This window comes from Pseudophryne corroboree, chromosome 6 (genome assembly GCF_028390025.1).
Source record: "Pseudophryne corroboree isolate aPseCor3 chromosome 6, aPseCor3.hap2, whole genome shotgun sequence".
Lineage (NCBI taxonomy): Eukaryota > Metazoa > Chordata > Amphibia > Anura > Myobatrachidae > Pseudophryne > Pseudophryne corroboree.
This window is the reverse complement of record NC_086449.1, coordinates 614,087,609-614,109,062: the sequence shown is the minus strand read 5'-3', so window position 1 is coordinate 614,109,062 and position 21,454 is coordinate 614,087,609. Positions and strand designations below refer to the sequence as shown.

The window sequence follows — 21,454 nt, the reverse complement described above, 5'->3', positions numbered from 1 at the left end:
TGTGTGTTAGGGGGACATGTACTAATCAGTTATAAAAGTGGAGAAGTTGCCCATGGCAAATCAATCAGCTGCTCAGTATACTTTTATAGTATGCAAATTATAAATGTTACAGCAATGCTGATTCCACTGGCTCCCTTCTCCACTTTTATCACTGTGTAGTACATCTCCCCCTTAATTCAATAAAAGTCTATTTGGGAATACATTTTACACTTAACCGTATATACCTGGCACTACATCACTGACCCCTCTCTACCCGGCACTACATCACTGACCCCTCTATATCCTACACTGCATCACTGATCCCTCTATATCCTATATTACCTTACTGATGCCTCTATATCCTACATTACCTTACTGATGCCTCTATATCCTATATTACCTTACTGATGCCTCTATATCCTACATTACCTTACTGATGCCTCTATATCCTACATTACCTTACTGATGCCTCTATATCAAGAATGGGGAACCTTCGGCCCTCCAGCTGTTGTTGAACTACACATACCAGCATGCCTTGCTACAGTTTTGCTATTTGGCCATGCTAAAACTGTTGCAGGGCATGCTGGGATGTGTAGTTCAACAACAGATGGAGGGCCGAAGGTTCCCCATCCCTACTCTATATCCTACACTGCATCACTGATCCCTCTATATCCTACACTGCGTTACTGACCCCTCTATATCCCATGTTGCATTACTGACACCTCTATACCCTACAATGCAGTATTGACCACACAATAGCTGCCACTACATTATGGACACCACTATACCCCAAACTATTGAACGCTCTATTCCCTACACTACATGACTGTCTCTAGCCCCTCTTAACCACTAAAGCCATCACATTAGCTCTTTTTTGATTTGACATTGCATGCCCGGATGGTGAATACAGATCACGGAGTACTGAATCGATTCCATCTTATGACTTGCCACTTTATGCTCCTGCTAGCACCGGTGAGTTTCCATTATCTGTCCTACAGTCTGTGGTATTATAGTAATGTTCAGTACTTATACTGTGGTATGCAATGTGTATAGTACTCATGTTCTGATACTCTGCTTTTATAAACTGTTTCTATGTTTACCTTGTATTGTGACTCAGACACTTTGTAATTATAATGTAAAATGTAATTATAGTAATTTGTCATTCCAGTATTTTGGAGGCAGGAAAAGGTAAACTCCTATGTAAATGTTAAAAATCTAGATGATGATGTGAGAGACATTCTGAGCTTATAGGCCAAGTCCTCTTCTAGCTTTATCTTCTTCTGTATATTGAAAATCTTTCTTTATGTCCTTGCAGTACTCTCTAGCACACATATGAAGTGAGTGTACTGCCAAATACAGTACCCCTGTTATGACTCCGCTGTGACCTAGATTGCTAATATGATGATCTGTAATATTCAGATTCCTTATACATATGGACAGATGGGAACTCTACAAATCATGACTCAGATGTAATCCGTGTACACAGAGTACACTTATCATGTGCACTGAGCATGCTCCATAAATTGGAAGGGCAATATAAAGATGTATACATTTTTATTCATTATCTACATTTACAACTAAGGAGGCGGAACTGGGGTAATAAGTTATTCTTGTGTAGAAAAAATTCAGGAGGGCGTTTTCATGCATTAGCGGACTATGCCGCGCTGGACATAAGGCAAACTCAGCCCGATTTCTGCTGATAACACCTCCAGGCTTGCTGTGGCAGGTCAAGAAAAAAAGGGGGAAGAGTCTCACTGCACAGACCTATTAAATAGGGAAAATAAGCATAGGATTACCATACCAATCATTAAAGATACAAATATCTAGTTAGCTGGTGGTGGTGATTCCACAGAGTAAATCAAACGGTAAGAAAAAAGGGGGTGAAGCCCAATGGGCAACAAAACAGAACTCTTTTGGTGGTCAAGCACTCATTTTATCATGGGAAAGGAAGGAGTAAAAATTAACTTTTAATAATATACATTAAAATTCCCTATGTCAGGGTGTGTATACATATACACTTTATATATATATACCCTTTGTGCTGCACTGTCACATTTTCCAGTTTCTTGATCACTTGTGTAGCTTTGATTTTTGGCAAAAAAGTCTTGATCTACAGTGTTTGTATCGAGCTATTCTGCTCCTCAGTCACATATACCAGCATCAGTGTCAGACTGAAGCATGAAGGGCCCACAGGGGGAATGCAGTGGTAGGGGCCAATGTTTATTGGTGTGGGCAGCTGCCACAGAGGTTTGGCTAACCATTAGTGAGTGCATGGTCTGGGCCTCTTGATAAATAAATAAATATATATATATATATATATAGTAAATATTGCTAGGTCATGGGTGATAATGTACCAGATTAATAACAGCAATAGACTGTAGAAAATATGCCATAGTCCTGTGCAGTATAAGCTAACCTATGTATAATTCAAGTGCACGGTCTGGAACCTGATCCCTAGAAGAGGATGTGGGGGAGACCAGGCAGCGGGGCTACCCCGGTGGGCCAGTATGACCCTGACTGACACTCACTCTTCCTAGCATACATTTTGGTGAGGAAGACAGATAAAAAATACACATGTATCCATGCTGCCAAGCTTTAGGACTAAGGCTTTGGGGTGCTTACTGTGTGGTATGGCAAGTAGGGAGGTATAGATTTTAGTAGGTACGAATAAGGGGCTATGGGGTTACTGCTTTAATTAGGTTTATTAAGATGAAGGGTCATTTTTATGAGACTGATTGTGGGAGGATGTTTACCACAATTCATATGGATTACTATATGTACTAAAAAGGGAGATATCTGCTACCGTCCCGCAGCAGTCACCATAGATTTCTTTGTGTGCTCATATGCAGCAAGTTCTGGCAACAGAAAGTTTCATAGATGGCATTGCCTATAGTAGGGCTTCTTATCTCAAAAATTAGAAAGCTATGAAGGGTCTCTCCCTGTGGCCAATTGCATGCATGTTAGGACTACCAGGTCATAAACCTGGAAGTCACCTCGTCATCAAGACAGCTCTATATATCGGGAGAGCTGTCTCAGCAGACAAGTATTCATTAAAATCAGCATAGTATTGTATTATATGGTGGTTACTGATGCTTTATATATTATATGGCAGCTATTGATGCTTTCTGCATTACAAGATGATCACTGATGCCACATGGAACCAGCTTAAGATGAGCTTATGACTTGGCAAGTTACAATGCACATTTATTAGTAAGCTGCTCAATGAGATTGTGATGTCACTCAGGTGCTAAAAGGGAGGGGTAATTCTGTGTAAGAAAAAACATTTTGTTATCGCTAATGCACACTAAGTGAAAAATAATACTACATAATAATCCGATAATACGGAGATCTTAGTTGCATATATCTGCAGATATAGGGTTAAGCCCCCAGGCCGATCGGCAAGGCGTCTCCGTCACTGGGGGTCCCTAATACTAGGTATGGGTCCGGGGTGCAGGACCCCATCACGTCGGCACAGGTCGGCCACCCCAGGTCAGCACACAGGTGAAAATTAATAAGGGTTAATAAGAAGCACATAAGTGCTATGTAAGTGAAGTGTGATTAAAATAATACCAAAATATATACAAAGTGATAGGGAAAATCATAAGTGTTAATAAAGTGTTAGGGTGTGCCGACCTGAAGCCGCCCAGCTATACCGACATAGGGGCCATTGCACCCCACACCCACACCATAAATAATTACACATCTGTCTGGTCTGAATGCCCAGTGTAAGGCCACATGATAATGGCTCCTACAACATCTGAGAGCCAGCTTACCTGGAGACACCCCTAACTTCTCCAATGGCACTCTGGAGTCAGCAATCCCTCCTAATGCTGACCCATCCATGCCATCCAGGTAATTATTTATGGTGTGGGTGTTATCTGATTATTATGTAGTATTATTTTTCACTCAGTGTGCTTTAGGGATAACAAAATGACTTGGCAAGTTAACTTGCTGTAGGTTAGCCATTAGAAAATGAGTCTGTAACCATATAGTGATGCACATGTCATCAATAATACCCAAATAGGTTGTGCCATTTAAACAATGCGCACTTGTTATTAAGAGCCAGAATGTGTAACCAAGACAACATTCCCCACACCATACTCCACCACCTCTAGCGTGGACCACTAACACATGCCAGGATTATCAATACATTCATGTTGTTTACATACAATTCTGATTCGACCACCTTCATGTCACTGATTCGTCAGTCTGTGCAGTGTTGGCGAGCCTGTGCCAGCTGTAACCTATTTGGTCTTTTGTTGCTGTAAACCACCCACTTCAAGGTTTGACTTAATGTGCATTCAGAGTGCTATTCTGAGTTATAGTGTCAGCTGGGCCATTTCTCTCACCTCTCTCATAAAGCATTTTTGTCCACAGAACTACCACTCTCTGGATGTTTTATATTTTGACTGCCTGTAAATATTTTAACAAAGTCAACTTTAACTGTATTAACAACCTACCTTTTATATTGTTGCCACATAATTGCTGCATAGATATTAGAAGGATAATCCAATTATGTACTCTCCAAAACATAAATTATTTTTATTACAGCTCTTCTCTATAAGGGCTGCCTCATTTTAAATAACCTTTTTTATACAATGTATGGGATGTTAATCCTTTAAAGCAGTGGTTCACAAACTTTTTTTTTGTGCCACGGAACCCTAGAGTATAAGAATGTTTTTCACTGCACCCCTTGGCCAAACGTTTCTTATTGAGAAAGTCAGAAAAAATATTTAATGAAGTAAATTGTGAAAATATATTTCATCAATAGGTTAAGTTATATGGAAAGAGACAGGATTCACTTGTTTGTCCATGTATTTTATGATTGAAAGCCACAAGCACTGATTTTGTCTATTAGATTGACCAGAAATAATTTTAGTTCAGTGGCGTAGCTACCATAGGTGCAGGGGATGCAGCTGCTATGGGGCCCAAGGTGCCGGTGGGGCCCCGCCGCTCCCCTGCACCCGGGCAGGCTGCTGCATGTGATTTTTTTTTTAATTATTATTTTCAGTGCACCTGCCCCACCGCCCGCAATCCCCCCCCCCCCCCACCTGCCCAAATTCACCTCATGCCCCGATCAGACCGAATGACCGCACTTGAGGCTTCCAGTGGGCGGGTCTTCAGCCGAGCACACAGCGGTAGCCACTGTAGTGCGGCTGCTCTGCGTGGAGCTCTCTTCTCATCCGCCGGCAGCCGTATAGACTGTTTCCCGGCGTGCTACTGTGTGTGATGGCTGCACCTTACAGTACTGTAAGGATGAAATGTGGTACAGTGACTGTGGGCATGGGGGGGAAGGGGGGCGATGTATGTGCTGGCCAGTGACTGGGCATGGGTGGTGTATGTGCTCTATAGTGACTGGGCATGGTGGGAGGTGAACGTGCTGGAAAGTGACTGGGCATGGGTGCGGTGTATGTGCTGGGCAGTGACTGGGCATGGTGGGAGGTGTACGTGCTGGATAGTGAGTGGGCATGGGTGCGGTGTATGCTGGGCAGTGACTAGGCATGGGGGGGATGTATATGCCGGGCAGTGACTGTGGGCATGGGGGGGGGTGTGAATGTGCTGGGCAGTGACTGTGGGCATGTGGGTGGTGTATGTGCTGGGCACGAGTCTATCATGTGCAATGCTGGGCAGTGACTGTTGGTATGGGGGCTCTATGTGCTGGGCAGGGACTCACTGTGGGCATGGGGGATGTATGTGCTGGGCATGAGTCTGTACCATGTGTAATGCTGGGCAGTGATTGTGGGCATAGAGGGGTGGATGTGATGGCAGAGGACTTCACCCCCCCACAATCAAGACCTGTCTGACCATACACAAGCCCCAATCCCACACCCTTCCCGCACAGCTCCACTGTGCTCAGCAGGGGAAGTTTCAGAAATGTGCGACCCAGGACGGATGCCCGCTGTAGCGGTGGCACGGAATCCCTGGATTGACGCCAGCGTCAGACTCCCTGGACATGAATAGGTTGGTGATGTCTGGGAATTACTGTGTGGGCATAATGTGGCACAATAGACATTACAGTGTGGGGCATAATGTGGTACAATGGGCATTACTGTGTGGCGCGTAAGGAGGATTACTGTATGGGGCATAGTGTGGGGCAATGGGCATTACTGTGTGTGGCATAACGGTGTAATCAGCACTACTACTGTGTGTCATTACATGGTGCAAGAGGCCTTTGCTGTGTGGCATAACATGAATAAGGGGCACTACTGTCACCTCAAAACCACCACCCCACTCTCTGTCGCTTTTGAGGAGCGTAGGGGGGCCCTTTCAAAATCTTGCTATGGTGCCCACAAATGTCTAGCTATGCCCCTGTTTGAGTTGGTTCTGGACCACCAACCAAGGGCACCCCACCAAGTGCCCTGAGCAGGGGAGCTTCAAAAGAGGAGGAGGCCCATGTGCAGACTCATTCTGGGCCCCCTCCTCTCTAGCTGGCTGCTCTGTGGACTGCAAGACCAGGTCCTGCCGTCTGTTGCAGAGCAGCCTGCAGAGTGAATAATCTCACAAGATGAAGAAATTCTACAAAGATTTCCTCACAAACGGACGTCAATTTGATGCATTGTGGGTAAGTCTGTTTTTCCGCCTATATTCCTTTTCTCTCTACACAAAACTATAGGGTGATGACTGTGTATGGTCATCACGTACTGTAAGTGCCAACCCTGGACTAACTATCTTCTGAATCTGAATACAAGTAGGGATAGCTTTAGTATGGCATATCAACAATGCAACATTTTTTTTTTTTTTTTTTTAAAGATGTACAGTATAAAATTATTTCCTGTCAAAATATTAAAACCACCTTGTTTGTGGAAGTAACATTTAAACTTACTGGATCAAGGAAAGTTGTTAGTATTACTATAGTATTACAGAGCCACAGTACAGTTATAAGTGGAGAATTTATTCATTGCTAAAACCAATGCCAGTTACTCCAATAATGGGAGAGGGATTTAGTTCACCAAAATATTCCCCCAGACCCCTTTTCTCCTGGACCCAATACTATGTTATGACCATTACATACTAGTTTCCCTTCCAATTTAATCTAGAGTTTAACTTCATTTTACAGTACATTGGCGTAACATTCAGAACGGCCGAGAGAGTAATGGAAATAATTGCTCAGTCTGAAATGTTTGCTTTATGATTGCAATGGTGGAATTGTCCTCGTTCCATAGTAAAGACAGTTCCCTCATGGCTCATGATTGTTTATTTGCCTTAGTTGCTATCATGTACACATGTAGTGAGTCTTTAATATCCTCATTGTCTGTATGTGAAAGATTCAGCCATTGCTTGAACAGTTCAAAAAAATAAATCCAGAAATTTGTGTTTTTTGTTTCAACTATGTACTCGTATCACAAATGGCCGATAGCATAAAATGACAGTGCTTCCTGCGGATGATTTGAAAGAAGGCGTTTGAGCATAGGGGAAAATGAAGCATCCTACCTACAGTGAAAGGGGAAGATAACAAATGGTTGCAAAAGTATTTGCTGGACTTAGCAAAGAATGGTTGGATGAGCCAATAGCTGTCTATTTTATGCAGTAAATGGCTAGAGACTTCCGATCCAAGGGCTTAAAATGTAGTCTTGAAGTGGATTTTCCCTTAGGGTCAGGTCCAGAATGCATTCACTTAAGATGAAATGATTATCTGCCCTTTGTTGTAGTTAGTGGCATGGATACAATAATGAAACTCATTGATCAGACTGCTAATAATGGTCATGGAAGTGCTTTTATAGTGTTACTTGCAGCATAACCAGAACTTTGTGGAACCCATAGCAACATTTTGAAGGGGTCCCTGTCCCAGTGCTACTAGAGAAACACCTCTTCACAGCAATTGTTAATGTTATGTCCCACAGTAGTATTCTAGTTTATTATTATGAACCATAGTAGTGTCCTAGCTCACGGTATGTCACATTGTAGGGCTGCCAGTACACATTAGGATACACAGTACCCCCAGTTCATATGTCATATGAGGAGGATTTGATAAATAGAATTAAAAGAAAAATGTTACTCCATGGGTTGAAGACACCACCTATATATGGTGGCTTTCTGGTTGATGGCTGGAAGGAGAGTTCTGGCTTTCCTGCAGCTCACACACATTTAATAATAGGCCCTACCACTACAATCCTCTGGTGGGCCCTTCAGTCTGGCACTGTGCTAATTAATAAATTCCTGACTGTAATGACATCTCAATCTTGGACTGGACTTCACCTGAAGACATTTGGTGAAATCTTCTTGAATATTTTTTTATTTAATTTTTTTCATTAATATGAATGGACCTTTTCCTCATTCAATAACCTGTATGAACTGAGTAGGACTTGAAATTATACATACAGTAGCTGCTCTGATGACCTCTGTGATTTTGATCTCAAAGGAGTTCTTGGGTTAGTCCTTGGCCCCATAGACTGTGCATTTTGACTTACCATGTCTTGGGTAAGTCAAAATGTACAGTCTATGATTGTGATTGAAGGTGTTTATGGAGAAGCTGGAAGATGGGAACAAGTAATAATAAACTCACTAGTCTCCCATATGTATACACAGTAAGGCTCAGTAACTAGTGTGTAGAACACTGGGACAGATTAACAAAAGTGGAACAGTTTCCCTGACCGGCAGATTAAACATTCTCCATGGAATATTTGAGGTTAAGAGGTATATTAAATTACTGTCGGATCCGACTGTTCCTTATTCAATTTGCAAGCATTTGACAATTTTTGTCCCATTTTTGACACGCCAATCTGACTTTTTTTTAAAGTCGAATTGGCGTAGGTGAAAATTAGACAAAAAACTGTCAAATGCCCGCGAATTCGCTGCCTATCCACCTGTTTTTTGACAAGTCGAAACAATGGCACTTACATTGAATAAGCCGAATCGAAATTTTCCCTAACAATGGCAAAAAGTGCAGTTTTTTCGACCTGTCGGAATTGAATATACCCCCTTAGAAGCTCAACAAATGTTGATTGCTTCATGAATAGAACCCATAATGTTACCAATGAAAAGAATGGAGAAGTTTCCCATGGCAACCAATCAGCATTGAAGTAACATTTATAATCTGCATACACAATTGTAAGGAGCAGCTGATTGGTTGCCATGGGCAACTTCTCCACACTTTTCACTTTTCGCTTTATGAGTAGACCCCTAAGTTTTAATTCCCTATTTGAGCAGGAAAATAAGAATTTACTCACCGGTAATTCTATTTCTCGTAGTCCGTAGTGGATGCTGGGGACTCCGTAAGGACCATGGGGAATAGATGGCTCCGCAGGAGACTGGGCACATCTAAAGAAAGATTTAGGACTATCTGGTGTGCACTGGCTCCTCCCCCTATGACCCTCCTCCAAGCCTCAGTTAGGACACTGTGCCCGGAAGAGCTGACACAATAAGGAAGGATTTTGAATCCCGGGTAAGACTCATACCAGCCACACCAATCACACCGTATTACTCGTGATAGGAACCCCGGTTAACAGTATGATAACAACGGAGCCTCTGAACAGATGGCTCGCAATAACAACCCGATTTGTGTAACAATAACTATTTACAAGTATTGCAGACAATCCGCACTTGGGATGGGCACCCAGCATCCACTACGGACTACGAGAAATAGAATTACCGGTGAGTAAATTCTTATTTTCTCTGACGTCCTAGTGGATGCTGGGGACTCCGTAAGGACCATGGGGATTATACCAAAGCTCCCAAACGGGCGGGAGAGTGCGGATGACTCTGCAACACCGAATGAGAGAACTCCAGGTCCTCCTCAGCCAGGGTATCAAATTTGTAGAATTTTGCAAAGGTGTTTGCCCCTGACCAAGTAGCAGCTCGGCAAAGTTGTAAAGCCGAGACCCCTCGGGCAGCCGCCCAAGATGAGCCCACCTTCCTTGTGGAATGGGCTTTTACAGATTTAGGCTGCGGTAGTCCCACCGCAGAATGCGCCAGCTGAATAGTGCTACAAATCCAGCGCGCGATAGTCTGCTTAGAAGCAGGAGCACCCAGTTTGTTGGGTGCATACAGGATAAACAGCGAGTCAGTTTTCCTGACTCCAGCCGTCCTGGAAACATAAAATTTCAGGGCCCTGACTACGTCCAGTAACTTGGAATCCTCCAAGTTCCTAGTAGCCGCAGGCACCACAATAGGCTGGTTCAAGTGAAACGCTGATACCACCTTCGGGAGAAACTGAGGACGAGTCCTCAACTCTGCCCTATCCATATGGAAAATCAGATAAGGGCTTTTATAGGACAAAGCCGCCAATTCTGACACACGCCTGGCCGAAGCCAGGGCCAACAGCATGCCAACTTTCCATGTGAGATATTTCAAATCCAGTGTCTTAAGTGGTTCAAACCAATGTGATTTCAGGAACTCCAAAACCACATTGAGATCCCAAGGTGCCACTGGGGGCACAAAAGGAGGCTGAATATGCAGAACTCCTTTGACAAAAGTCTGAACTTCAGGCAGTGAAGCCAGTTCTTTCTGGAAGAAAATCGACAGGGCCGAAATCTGGACCTTAATGGACCCCAATTTGAGGCCCAACATCACCCCTGCTTGCAGGAAATGCAGGAATCGACCCAGTTGAAATTCCTCCGTTGGGGCCTTCCTGGCCTCACACCAAGCAACATATTTCCGCCAAATGCGGTGATAATGTTTTGCGGTGACATCCTTCCTGGCTTTGATCAGGGTAGGGATGACTTCCTCCGGAATGCCCTTTTCCTTCAGGATCCGGTGTTCAACCGCCATGCCGTCAAACGTAGCCGCGGTAAGTCTTGGAACAGACAGGGCCCCTGCTGCAGCAGGTCTTGTCTGAGCGGCAGAGGCCAAGGGTCCTCTGAAAGCATCTCTTGAAGTTCCGGGTACCAAGCTCTTCTTGGCCAGTCCGGAACCACGAGTATAGTTTTCACTCCTCGCCTTCGTATTATTCTCAGTACCTTGGGAATGAGAGGCAGAGGAGGAAACAAATAAACCGACTGGTACACCCACGGTGCTACTAGAGCGTCCACAGCGATCGCCTGAGGGTCCCTTGACCTGGCGCAATATCTTTTTAGCTTTTTGTTGAGGCGGGACGCCATCATGTCCACCTGTGGTCTTTCCCAACGGTTTACCAGCATTTGGAAGACTTCTGGATGAAGTCCCCATTCCCCCGGGTGGAGGTCGTGCCTGCTGAGGAAGTCTGCTTCCCAGTTGTCCACTCCCGGAATGAACACTGCTGTCAGTGCTAACACATGATTTTCCGCCCATCGGAGAATCCTTGTGGCTTCTGCCATTGCCCTCCGGCTTCTTGTGCCGCCCTGTCTGTTTACATGGGCGACCGCCGTGATGTTGTCTGATTGGATCAGTACCGGTTGGTTCTGAAACAGGGGCCTTGCTTGGCTTAGGGCATTGTAAATGGCCCTTAGCTCCAGGATATTTATGTGAAGCGAAATCTCCTGATTTGACCACAGTCCTTGGGAATTTCTTCCCTGTGTGACTGCACCCCAGCCCCGAAGGCTGGCATCCGTGGTCACCAGGTCCCAGTCCTGTATTCCGAATCTGCGGCCCTCTGCAGCCACCACAGCAGCGACACCCTGGTCCTTGCCGACAGGGTTATCCGCTGTTGCATCTGGAGATGGGACCCGGACCATTTGTCCAACAGGTCCCACTGGAAAGTCCTTGCGTGGAACCTTCCGAATGGAATTGCTTCATACGAAGCTACCATTTTTCCCAGGACTCGTGTGCATTGATGTACCGACACCTGTCCCGGTTTTAGGAGGTCTCTGACTAGAGATGCCAACTCCTCGGCTTTTTCCACTGGAAGAAACACTTTTTTCTGGTCTGTGTCCAGAATCATTCCCAGGAACAGAAGACGTGTCGTCGGGACCAGCTGTGACTTTGGAATATTGAGAATCCAGCCGTGCTGTTGCAGCACTTCCCGAGAAAGTGCTACCCCCACTACCAACTGTTCCTTGTACCTCGCCTTTATCCGGAGATCGTCCAAGTACAGGATAATTAAAACTCCCTTCTTGCGAAGGAGTATCATCATTTCGGCCATTACCTTGGTAAAGACCCTCGGTGCCGTGGATAACCCAAACGGCAGCGTCTGGAACTGATAGTGACAGTCCTGTACCACAAATCTGAGGTACTCCTGGTGAGGAGGGTAAATGGGGACATGCAGGTAGGCATCCTTGATGTCCAGAGAGACCATGTAATCCCCCTCGTCCAGGCTCGCAATAACCGCCCTGAGCGATTCCATCTTGAACTTTCTGATATACGTGTTCAAGGATTTTAAATTTAAGATGGGTCTCACCGAACCGTCCGGTTTCGGTACCACAAACATTGTGGAATAGTAACCCTTTCCTTGCTGAAGGAGGGATACCTTGACAATCACTTGCTGTGAATACAGTTTTTGGATAGCCACCAACACTGCCTCCCTGGCAGAGGGAGTTGCTGGTAAGGCAGATTTTAGAAAACGGCGGGGGGGACGTCTCGAATTCCAGCCTGTACCCCTGAGATACTACTTGAAGGATCCAGGAATCCACCTGTGAGAGAGCCCACTGTGTGCTGAAATTTCTGAGACGGGCCCCCACCGTACCCGGGTCGGCCTGTGAAGCCCCAGCGTTATGCTGTGGACTTACCGGACGCGGGGGAGGACTTTTGCTCTTGGGAACTGGCTGTATGCTGCAGCTTTTTCCCTCTACCTTTGCCTCTCGGCAGAAAGGATGCGCCTCGAGCCCTCTTGTGTTTATGGGGCCGAAAGGACTGTACTTGATAATACGGTGCTTTCTTTTGCTGTGGGGTAGCCTGTGGCAAAAATGTCGATTTCCCAGCCGTAGCTGTGGAAACGAGGTCTGAAAGACCATCCCCAAACAGTTCCACCCCCTTATAAGGCAAAACTTCCATGTGCCTTTTTGAATCGGCATCACCTGACCACTGCCGAGTCCATAACCCCCTTCTGGCGGCAATGGACATTGCGCTTATTTTTGATGCCAGCCGGCAAATATCCCTCTGTGCATCGCGCATGTATAAGACAGCGTCTTTTATATGCTCTACTGTCAGCAAAATATTGTCCCTATCCAGGGTATCAATATTATCCGACAGGGAATCTGACCACGCAGCAGCAGCACTGCACATCCATGCTGATGCAATCGCTGGTCGCAATATAATGCCCGTGTGTGTATATATAGCTTTTAGGGTAGCCTCCTGCTTTCTATCAGCAGGATCCTTTAGGGCGGCCGTATCCTGAAACGGTAGTGCCACCTGTTTTGATAAACGTGTAAGCGCTTTATCTACCCTAGGGGATGTTTCTCAACGTGACCTATCCTCTGGCGGGAAAGGGTACGCTGCCAATAACAGTTTAGAAATTATCAATTTCTTATCGGGGGAAGTTCAGGCTTCCTCACACACCTCATTTAATTCCTCAGATGCAGGAAAAACCACTGGTAGTTTTTCCTCACCGAACATAATACCCTTTTTTGAGGTACCTTGGGTACTATCAGAAATGTGCAATACATTTTTCATTGCCTCAATCATGTAACGGGTGGCCTTATTGGAGGGTACACTAGTCTCATCGTCGTCGACACTGGAGTCGGTATCCGTGTCGACGTCTGTGTCTGCCGTCTGAGGTAGCGGGCGTTTTAAAGCCCCTGATGACATTTGAGACGCTGGAACAGTCACAAGCTGAGTAGCCGGCTGTCCTATGTCGTCAAACCTTTTATGTAAGGAGCTGACACTGTCACGTAATTCCTTCCATAAGTCCATCCACACAGGTGTCGACCCCTCCGGGAGTGACAACACATTTACAGGCATTTGCTCTGCCTCCACATCATTTTCCTCATCATACATGTCGACACAGCGGTACCGACACACAGGGAATGCTCTGACAGAGGACAGGACCCCACAAAGCCCTTTGGGGAGACAGAGGGAGAGTATGCCAGCACACACCAGAGCGCTATATAACAGAGGGATATCACTATACAGAGTGTTTTCCCCTATAGCTGCTTGTATTATATATATACTGCGCCTAAATGTAGTGCCCCCCCTCTCTTTTTTACCCTTTCTGTAGTGCAGGACTGCAGGGGAGAGCCAGGGAGCGATCCTTCCAGCGGAGCTGTGAGGGAAAATGGCGCCAGTGTGCTGAGCGAGATGGCTCCGCCCCTTTTTCGGTGGGCTTTCTCCCGCTTTTTGTGTTATTCTGGCAGGGGTAATTTACACCTATATAGCCTCTGGGGCTATATATGGTGTCAGTTTTGCCAGCCAAGGTGTTAAAATTGCTGCTCAGGGCGCCCCCCCCCCAGCGCTCTGCACCCATCAGTGACCGAAGTGTGTGGTGTGCATGAGGAGCAATGGCGCACAGCTGCAGTGCTGTGCGCTACCTTGGAGAAGACAGAAGTCTTCAGCCGCCGATTTTCCGGACCTTCTGGCTCTGTAAGGGGGATGGCGGCGCGGCTCCGGGAACGGACGACGAGGTCGGGTCCTGTGTGCGATCCCTCTGGAGCTAATGGTGTCCAGTAGCCTAAAAAGCCCAAGCTACCACCACTTAGGTAGGTTCGCTTCTTCTCCCCCTTAGTCCCTCGCTGCAGTGAGCCTGTTGCCAGCAGGTCTCACTGTAAAATAAAAAACCTAAACTATACTTTCTTTCTAGGAGCTCAGGAGAGCCCCTAGTGTGCATCCAGCTCGGCCGGGCACAGAAATCTAACTGAGGCTTGGAGGAGGGTCATAGGGGGAGGAGCCAGTGCACACCAGATAGTCCTAAATCTTTCTTTAGATGTGCCCAGTCTCCTGCGGAGCCGTCTATTCCCCATGGTCCTTACGGAGTCCCCAGCATCCACTAGGACGTCAGAGAAATATAATTTTACATTTAATTATATTTCATATGGTAAAAGCAAGTATCTGTCAAGACACCATTTTCTCTTGTGCATGTGACAGTTTCATTAAACTGTGTACAAATACTGTAGGCTTGACAGTCCCATACAGTATATGCTAGTGATGTGATGTACAGCTGGATGCACCTGAGAAATGTAAATGCCATTTATAATGTATTTGTCTCTGTTTACATTCAGGGCTAATACCTGTACTATTTTGTGGTCCATAGAGGGACAATATTTGTCTGATAAACATGAAAGTCAGCCATTCTCACCGTTCTACCACATTGTTTGTGCTCGCGACACGTATCTGTAGAAGACAAAATGGTCACTGCTAAAATCTGTTTAAATCCTCGTCAATCACTACCTAAGAGTTCCCAGCATCCCTTGTTCCCTGGATGGAGAGATTGGTCATGTAATCCATAGGCTTTTGATAACAGATCTCTCTATTCCTACAGTATCAACCCTATACTCCCTGGAAAGAAACTAGACCATATATATTATAAATAATCACCACAGTAAAAAACATTTTAACAATGGTCTACAAGCCATATGTTCTTTATTTGCTTTTAAACAGAAATAATCCTTAATGGAACATAAAAATGTACAATGACAAAACAAAAAGCACAACACAAAATGGAAAGTGCAAAATAGACAACCAATATAAAGCCTATATATATATATATATATATATATATATATATATATATTTTTTTTTATGTATTATAATATGTAAGCTTACAATTAATCATAACCATCACAGTAAAGAACTACAAATCTTCCCCCCCCCCCCCCCCACCCAGAAAAAACACAAAATTTGGAACATCCAGGGAATAATGTTGAAGCATACAATGTTCACTGAATTATCAAAAACAAAACAGTAAAGTTGTCAGTTGTGAATTTATAAAACATGACTGTGTTGAATTGGTAATATTTAAGTAACTTTTAGTGTTTAATTATAACATTGCGCCTGAATATAAAAAAAGTGCACAAACAAGCTCAATAAGGCACAGACATAGTCTATACAAAATATTTACCATTCCATAAAACATTTCAAAAATACAAATCAACATTAGTTGTACAATGATTGTCTTCCTGGAGAGGGGGTAGTGGTGTTGCTAAATCAGAAACAAATTCCAAGAGAAAATGTGCTCTTTATTTTGGCATGTTTAAAAAGTGGGGGCACAACCTGGGCTCACTTGTAATGTCGCTTTAAACGTATTAGTATTTTATCTCAGAATGACAGCAGTGTGTCACACATCGGCGTTGTATAAGTTATCAAAAATCTTGAATATGTTCATAAATGTACTTTGTGATTATTTTATACTTATTTCCTCCCAAAATAGCTTTTACAAGAATTGAAGAAAATGGCTTATAAGTGGACTGCAGAAAAACATAGTAAGCAGCCATTTTGTGCACTCAACTACTTAATGATTACAATGTGGTCTTGTCAAATTTCTAAGTATCAATCAATAAATAAATTGCATTAATAATAGAAGCAGGCTTTGTTTATAATGAGGTATTGGTTCCTAGTGAATGAAAAAGCTACATTCTCAGGAATATTAGCTGAGCATACAAAGTGGGTGCTGACTCCATTTTTTCTGTTTAGTGTAGATCATTGGTTCTTGAACTCGGCCCTCAGGACTCCACACAGATCACATTCTCAAGGTCACCCAGCATGTGCACTGTGTACCAAATGTCACATTTTAAAAATCTACAGGTGACCTAGAAAACATGAACTGTGTGGGGTCTTAAGGACCTAGTTTGAGAACCTGTGGTGTAGACTTTAAGACACCATTAATATGTTTTTTGAGTGTATTTACATTTTAGTTTAAACCAGTCTCACATGTGGTTTAACCAAAGCTTAAATACAGGGGCAAAAAGTTATGGCCAACTCTTAAAGAAGTTCACCAACATTTTTATTTTATAAAGATTACCTCATCAGCCGCAAGCTACATAAACATGCGGTTCCAAGGATCTTAACAGCACCAGTCACTTGGGTGAGCCCTTGATTAGTAACTATTGCCCAAGCTGGAGAATACAAATCTAGATGTAATGTAGCTACAGCAAAGATCTTTTCATTTTAATTGAATTTGTAATTAGTGTTATCCTTGAACAGGGTTCCACAATTATTAAAATGCGACTGAGGGGCATTGATGGCTAAAAGCAAGTTATGTTTTAGGTTTATTTTAGCAGTAATTAAATTACTCTGTGGAATTATACACCTTTGTGGGTTTTAAAATATATGGATAATACAACAGTTTGTAAATCTATTAGTTACTGTTAAACAGAGTAGAAGTATTCTTATACTAAACTAAGCATAAGTCCAACATCAGTGCAAAGTTATGTAACCTCTCTTCCACTAACATGCCTAAAATCCTAATCTCTCACCGTACACTTGCCGCACCATCAAGTAAAACAATCATCGGCCTTCTAAAAACTTCATTGCGTCTATGTCAGTGTTTAGTATCAGCTCCAAACAAATCTGAAGACCACCTTGATACAAACATTAGCTACTGCAACACACAAGAAACATAACACCAAGCTGTCTAATACACTGCACGCTATGCTACCTCTGTAAGGCAACCTACAGCACACTATATAATAGATATATATTTACCATTTTCAGCCTCAAGGGTTGTTTCTGATTATTCAAATTAAATATCAATATTATCCTATTAAACTAGTAATACAGGCTGTAAAGCTCACCGTATCTGTATAATGTATACTGCTGCTATGGATTTTGCAAGTAGGGACACGTTTCGTCCTCAGGCACACAAGCCTCCTCAGCTTCTCGTTTAGGGGTTCTGCCTTCCGCGCAGTGTTTGTTTACCCAATTTTCAAAATAGATATAACACCACCATTTGCACATAACTAGGCACATGTGAAAACGTCACTAACAGCTATTACAACACCCAACAACATTTAATGCTGGCCAAAGATACTTGCTTGTCAGTCACACTGCACACATTACTTTACATCGCACAAATGGCAGCCTGTGACTTTAGATAGGCACAATATAAATTGATGTCACTTATTCCTAGTATGGCAGCCAACTTTTTATTAATGATTGGTAGCTCTCAAGTACCCTAACCCTAGATTATGGACAAATACCATGGATGATAGCAGCACAGGTGATGTGGGTGCTGAAATAACAACAGAGTTGGCGCCTGTGATTCCTAGTGAACTTCTGATCTGTAGTCACATAGGAGTTTTGACCCACAAAACAGCTGCCAAGTGTACCCTATGGGATGTAGTTACATTGCCGGCAGTTGGGATCCCGGCGGTCAGGATACAGATGCCGGAATCCCGACCACTGACAATGCCGCCAGCCGGAATCCCAGCTAACAGGGGCTATTCCGACTCGTGGGTGTCCACGCCACCCATAGAGTGGGAATAGAATCTGTGGTGAGCGCAGCAAGCCACCGAGCCCTGCAAGGGGCTTGGTTGCGCTCGCCCCCTTGCCGGCATTCTTGCGGCCGGAATCCCGATGTCGGTATGCTGAGCGCTGGCATCCCATACCAAATGCTACCTTATAGCTGTACTGTAAAGCTCTAGGACTTTCTTTATTTTGTGAGAACATTTAGAATGTACACTGGGGCTCAAGATTCTTGGCCAAAGACAGCACCTGGCCATTCATTTCTAAACCATACAATACACCATATACAGTAGATCCCTGCCGGGGATAGATTCTGGTAAATACTAAAAAAATCTATGTGTGTAACTATGACCAGCTACTTGAATGAAATAGTGTAAAGCAGCAATAAAATGATCCAAGGGGATAATAATATCAGACAAAGTCTCCCACTAGGGTCTACAAAGAATTGAGCGCTATGGCCACCAGCTGTCCCGCAGGCTGCCCCTCTTATACACAGTGCAAGGATCCGTACACGGATCAGCTAGTGGAAAACCCGCTCACATTCTCAAACTTGTATACTTGCATTCAGCTGACTTAACAATAAGGCATCAAGACTGTGCAATGTAGTAAGCCTCATATAGCGCCGTGAAAACTTGGACATAAAAAATATTTGACCTCTTACTATGAATTTATTTTTACGTATGGTTAAATCAGAAATAAGCCATGTATTACAAAAAAACCACTTATGAAATACCACTGTAGCTTACAAAATTGCTATACAGTTTTCTACTGCCATCTGGAGGAAATAAAACAATGATTAATGGTATTTTTCTATCATATCCACTTGCCTGCTAGCGAATACAGATAACTTTTATTCTAATGAGTTTGAAAGGAAATTAGTCTGGGGATTCACATCGCCCTTTAATTTCCTATTCACTACTATAGAACTGTTCTTCGGACAGTCAGCAGAGCTCTGCAAGCTTTGATGTATAAAAAAACCCTAAAAACATATATTATTATATATTATAAAATTCCTAACCCTTAGTGCGCTTGAGAAATTTATTGGATTGTTTTCTTTTAAACACAAGACTGCAAATTAAACAAATAACAAAATGCAATAATTAATTTTATTAATCGTGGAATACAACTCATAAGATCTGAGATACCTAAAACAGGCCTGCTTTTTAATAAAAAAAACAAATGCTCCCTACCTAAAAATTTCTATTTTTGGTAAAACACTTGGTTAGAAAATATATAAGTGTATCTTTCAAACACCATATCCAAATGTTGCGGGAAAGTGTATAACATTACCTTATGTCCATGCAAGTCACCTAGATGCCTGGTGCGCTGTAAGGGTAAAATGAAATGTTCTGCGCTGTGCCACTACGATGTCCGGCTGCGCACATTACCACTTATTGCGGTAAGGAAACTTCGCTCATTTTTTTCCTCACACTCCAGGGAGGTGAGCAGGAAAATGAGCCAAGATACATTGCCACAGAGTGCCTTTCTGACTCTTCCATGGACACATTGTGGAAAATGAATTTGCCACCTAAGAATCTCTATTTGCAAAACTGTTTCATGACCATTTACCTCTGTTACTTAAACATGCCTTTGAAATGAGTACTTGTAATGTAAAACCAACCTCAGTGATGCAGGAAGAGCTACCCTGTCATATAAAACACTGGCAGATATTTTGTACTGTGATACTGAATTTGCAGTAAAGTGAGAATCTGCCTTCGAGGAACTCTGTTGGATTCTTTGTGCCTGATTAATGACACTGGAAGGCACTACTACTATCTGTATGCACTTGTAAAGTGATTATGGGGGAGATATATCAAACCTTGGGGATAAGTAAAGTGGAGAGAGATAAATTACCAGTCAATCAGCTTATAACGGTCATTTTTCAAATATAGGGGGCATGTACTAAGCAGTGATAACAATAAAGAAGTGAGCCAGTGGAGAAGTTGCCCATGGCAACCAATCAGCTGCTCTGTATACTTTTATAGTATGTAAATTATAAATGTTACATCAGTGCTGATTGGTTGCCATGGGCAACTTCTCCACTGGCTCACTTCTCCAATTTTATCACTGCTTAGTACATCTCCTTCTTTGTCTGTAACATGAAGCGGATTGGCTGGTACTTTATCTCAGTCAATTTTCTCTCTCTCTAAGGTTTAGTAAATAGACCCCATAGCCTCTAAAATGACAAGTTAGAAGCTGACTGACCGGTACGTCTGGTATCTCCAGTTTCACTCTCTCCAAGCTTTGACATATCTCCCCTCATATCTATAAAGTGGCCTTGGGTAAGAATATTTTGGTCAGTTGCACCCCTGAGTAAAGGTACCTCCACATGTATTTGTTGAGTTGGTGAGCAGTAAGTACACCCTGAACAATTCCTTTACGACCCTGTATTGAAGGCAACTCTTTATTAACTGGCCACGGATAAGGACACCGGCACACACTTGTGGCACCACATCACTGCCTTAAATTTAATCCCAGAGCGGATATATAAAGCACAGTTTTCATTGAGGGAAAATCCCTGATTTGTCTCTATCTTCGGAAAAGTCAATACACAAAACATCACTGTGAAACTTTAGACTCTCCACGTTTAAGGACGGTATGTTTTAATGACATCTTTTATCACCCTCCGGCAGATAGGACAGCAGGCATTGACCTGCCTCTTCAGCTTCAGCCCACAACTGCTGCACAGACACATGTGGCCACAGGTATAGATAACCGTTTCAACTTCATTGTCAAAGCAAACCGCACACTCCCCATCTTTGCTCCCTTGGGGTTCAGGCACAAATACAGGCGATACGGGAGGACTCAGAGGAGAACTAGGAGCTGTCACTGTAATATAAAAGGAGCAATGAGTGAAGTGCTGACATCTGAAGTCATAAATGCACTGAGAAGCAAAGCAGGCTACTTGTGTATCAGTACTGTTGTGATCCACCACTTGTTTTGATATTTCTGCTGTACCCCTAAAGCAGCCGATATGTTCAGTGTTACCATGTGTGTGTCAGGGTGACCATTACCCAGTAGCGGCAGTGTTACAATGTGTGTGCGCCAAAGTGACCATTACCCAGTAGCGGCAGTGTTACCGTGTGTGCGCCAAAGTGACCATTACCCAGTAGTGGCAGTGTTACCATGTGTGTGTCAGGGTGACCATTACCCAGTAGCGGCAGTGTTACCATCTGTGTGCGTGTCAGAGTGACCTTTACCCAGTAGCGGCAGTGTTACCATGTGTGCGCCAAAGTGACCATTACCCAGTAGCGGCAGTGTTACCGTGTGTATGCACCAATGTGATCATTAC

At 43.7% G+C, this 21,454-nt stretch overlaps 1 protein-coding gene across 4 annotated transcripts in view; it reads right to left on the bottom strand.

Annotated features, from left to right (window-relative positions):
- Positions 1–17,023: 17,023 nt before the first annotated feature.
- The window catches only part of NEURL1B (neuralized E3 ubiquitin protein ligase 1B), a 751,932-nt gene continuing 747,501 nt past the window's right edge, over positions 17,024–21,454 (bottom strand). For all 4 annotated transcript variants that reach the window (XM_063928070.1, XM_063928071.1, XM_063928072.1 and 1 more), the window contains one exon: positions 17,024–20,991. In XM_063928070.1, coding sequence (XP_063784140.1) covers positions 20,750–20,991 — 242 coding nt within the window. In that variant the 3' untranslated portion in view covers positions 17,024–20,749. The remainder of the gene's footprint in view (positions 20,992–21,454) is intronic.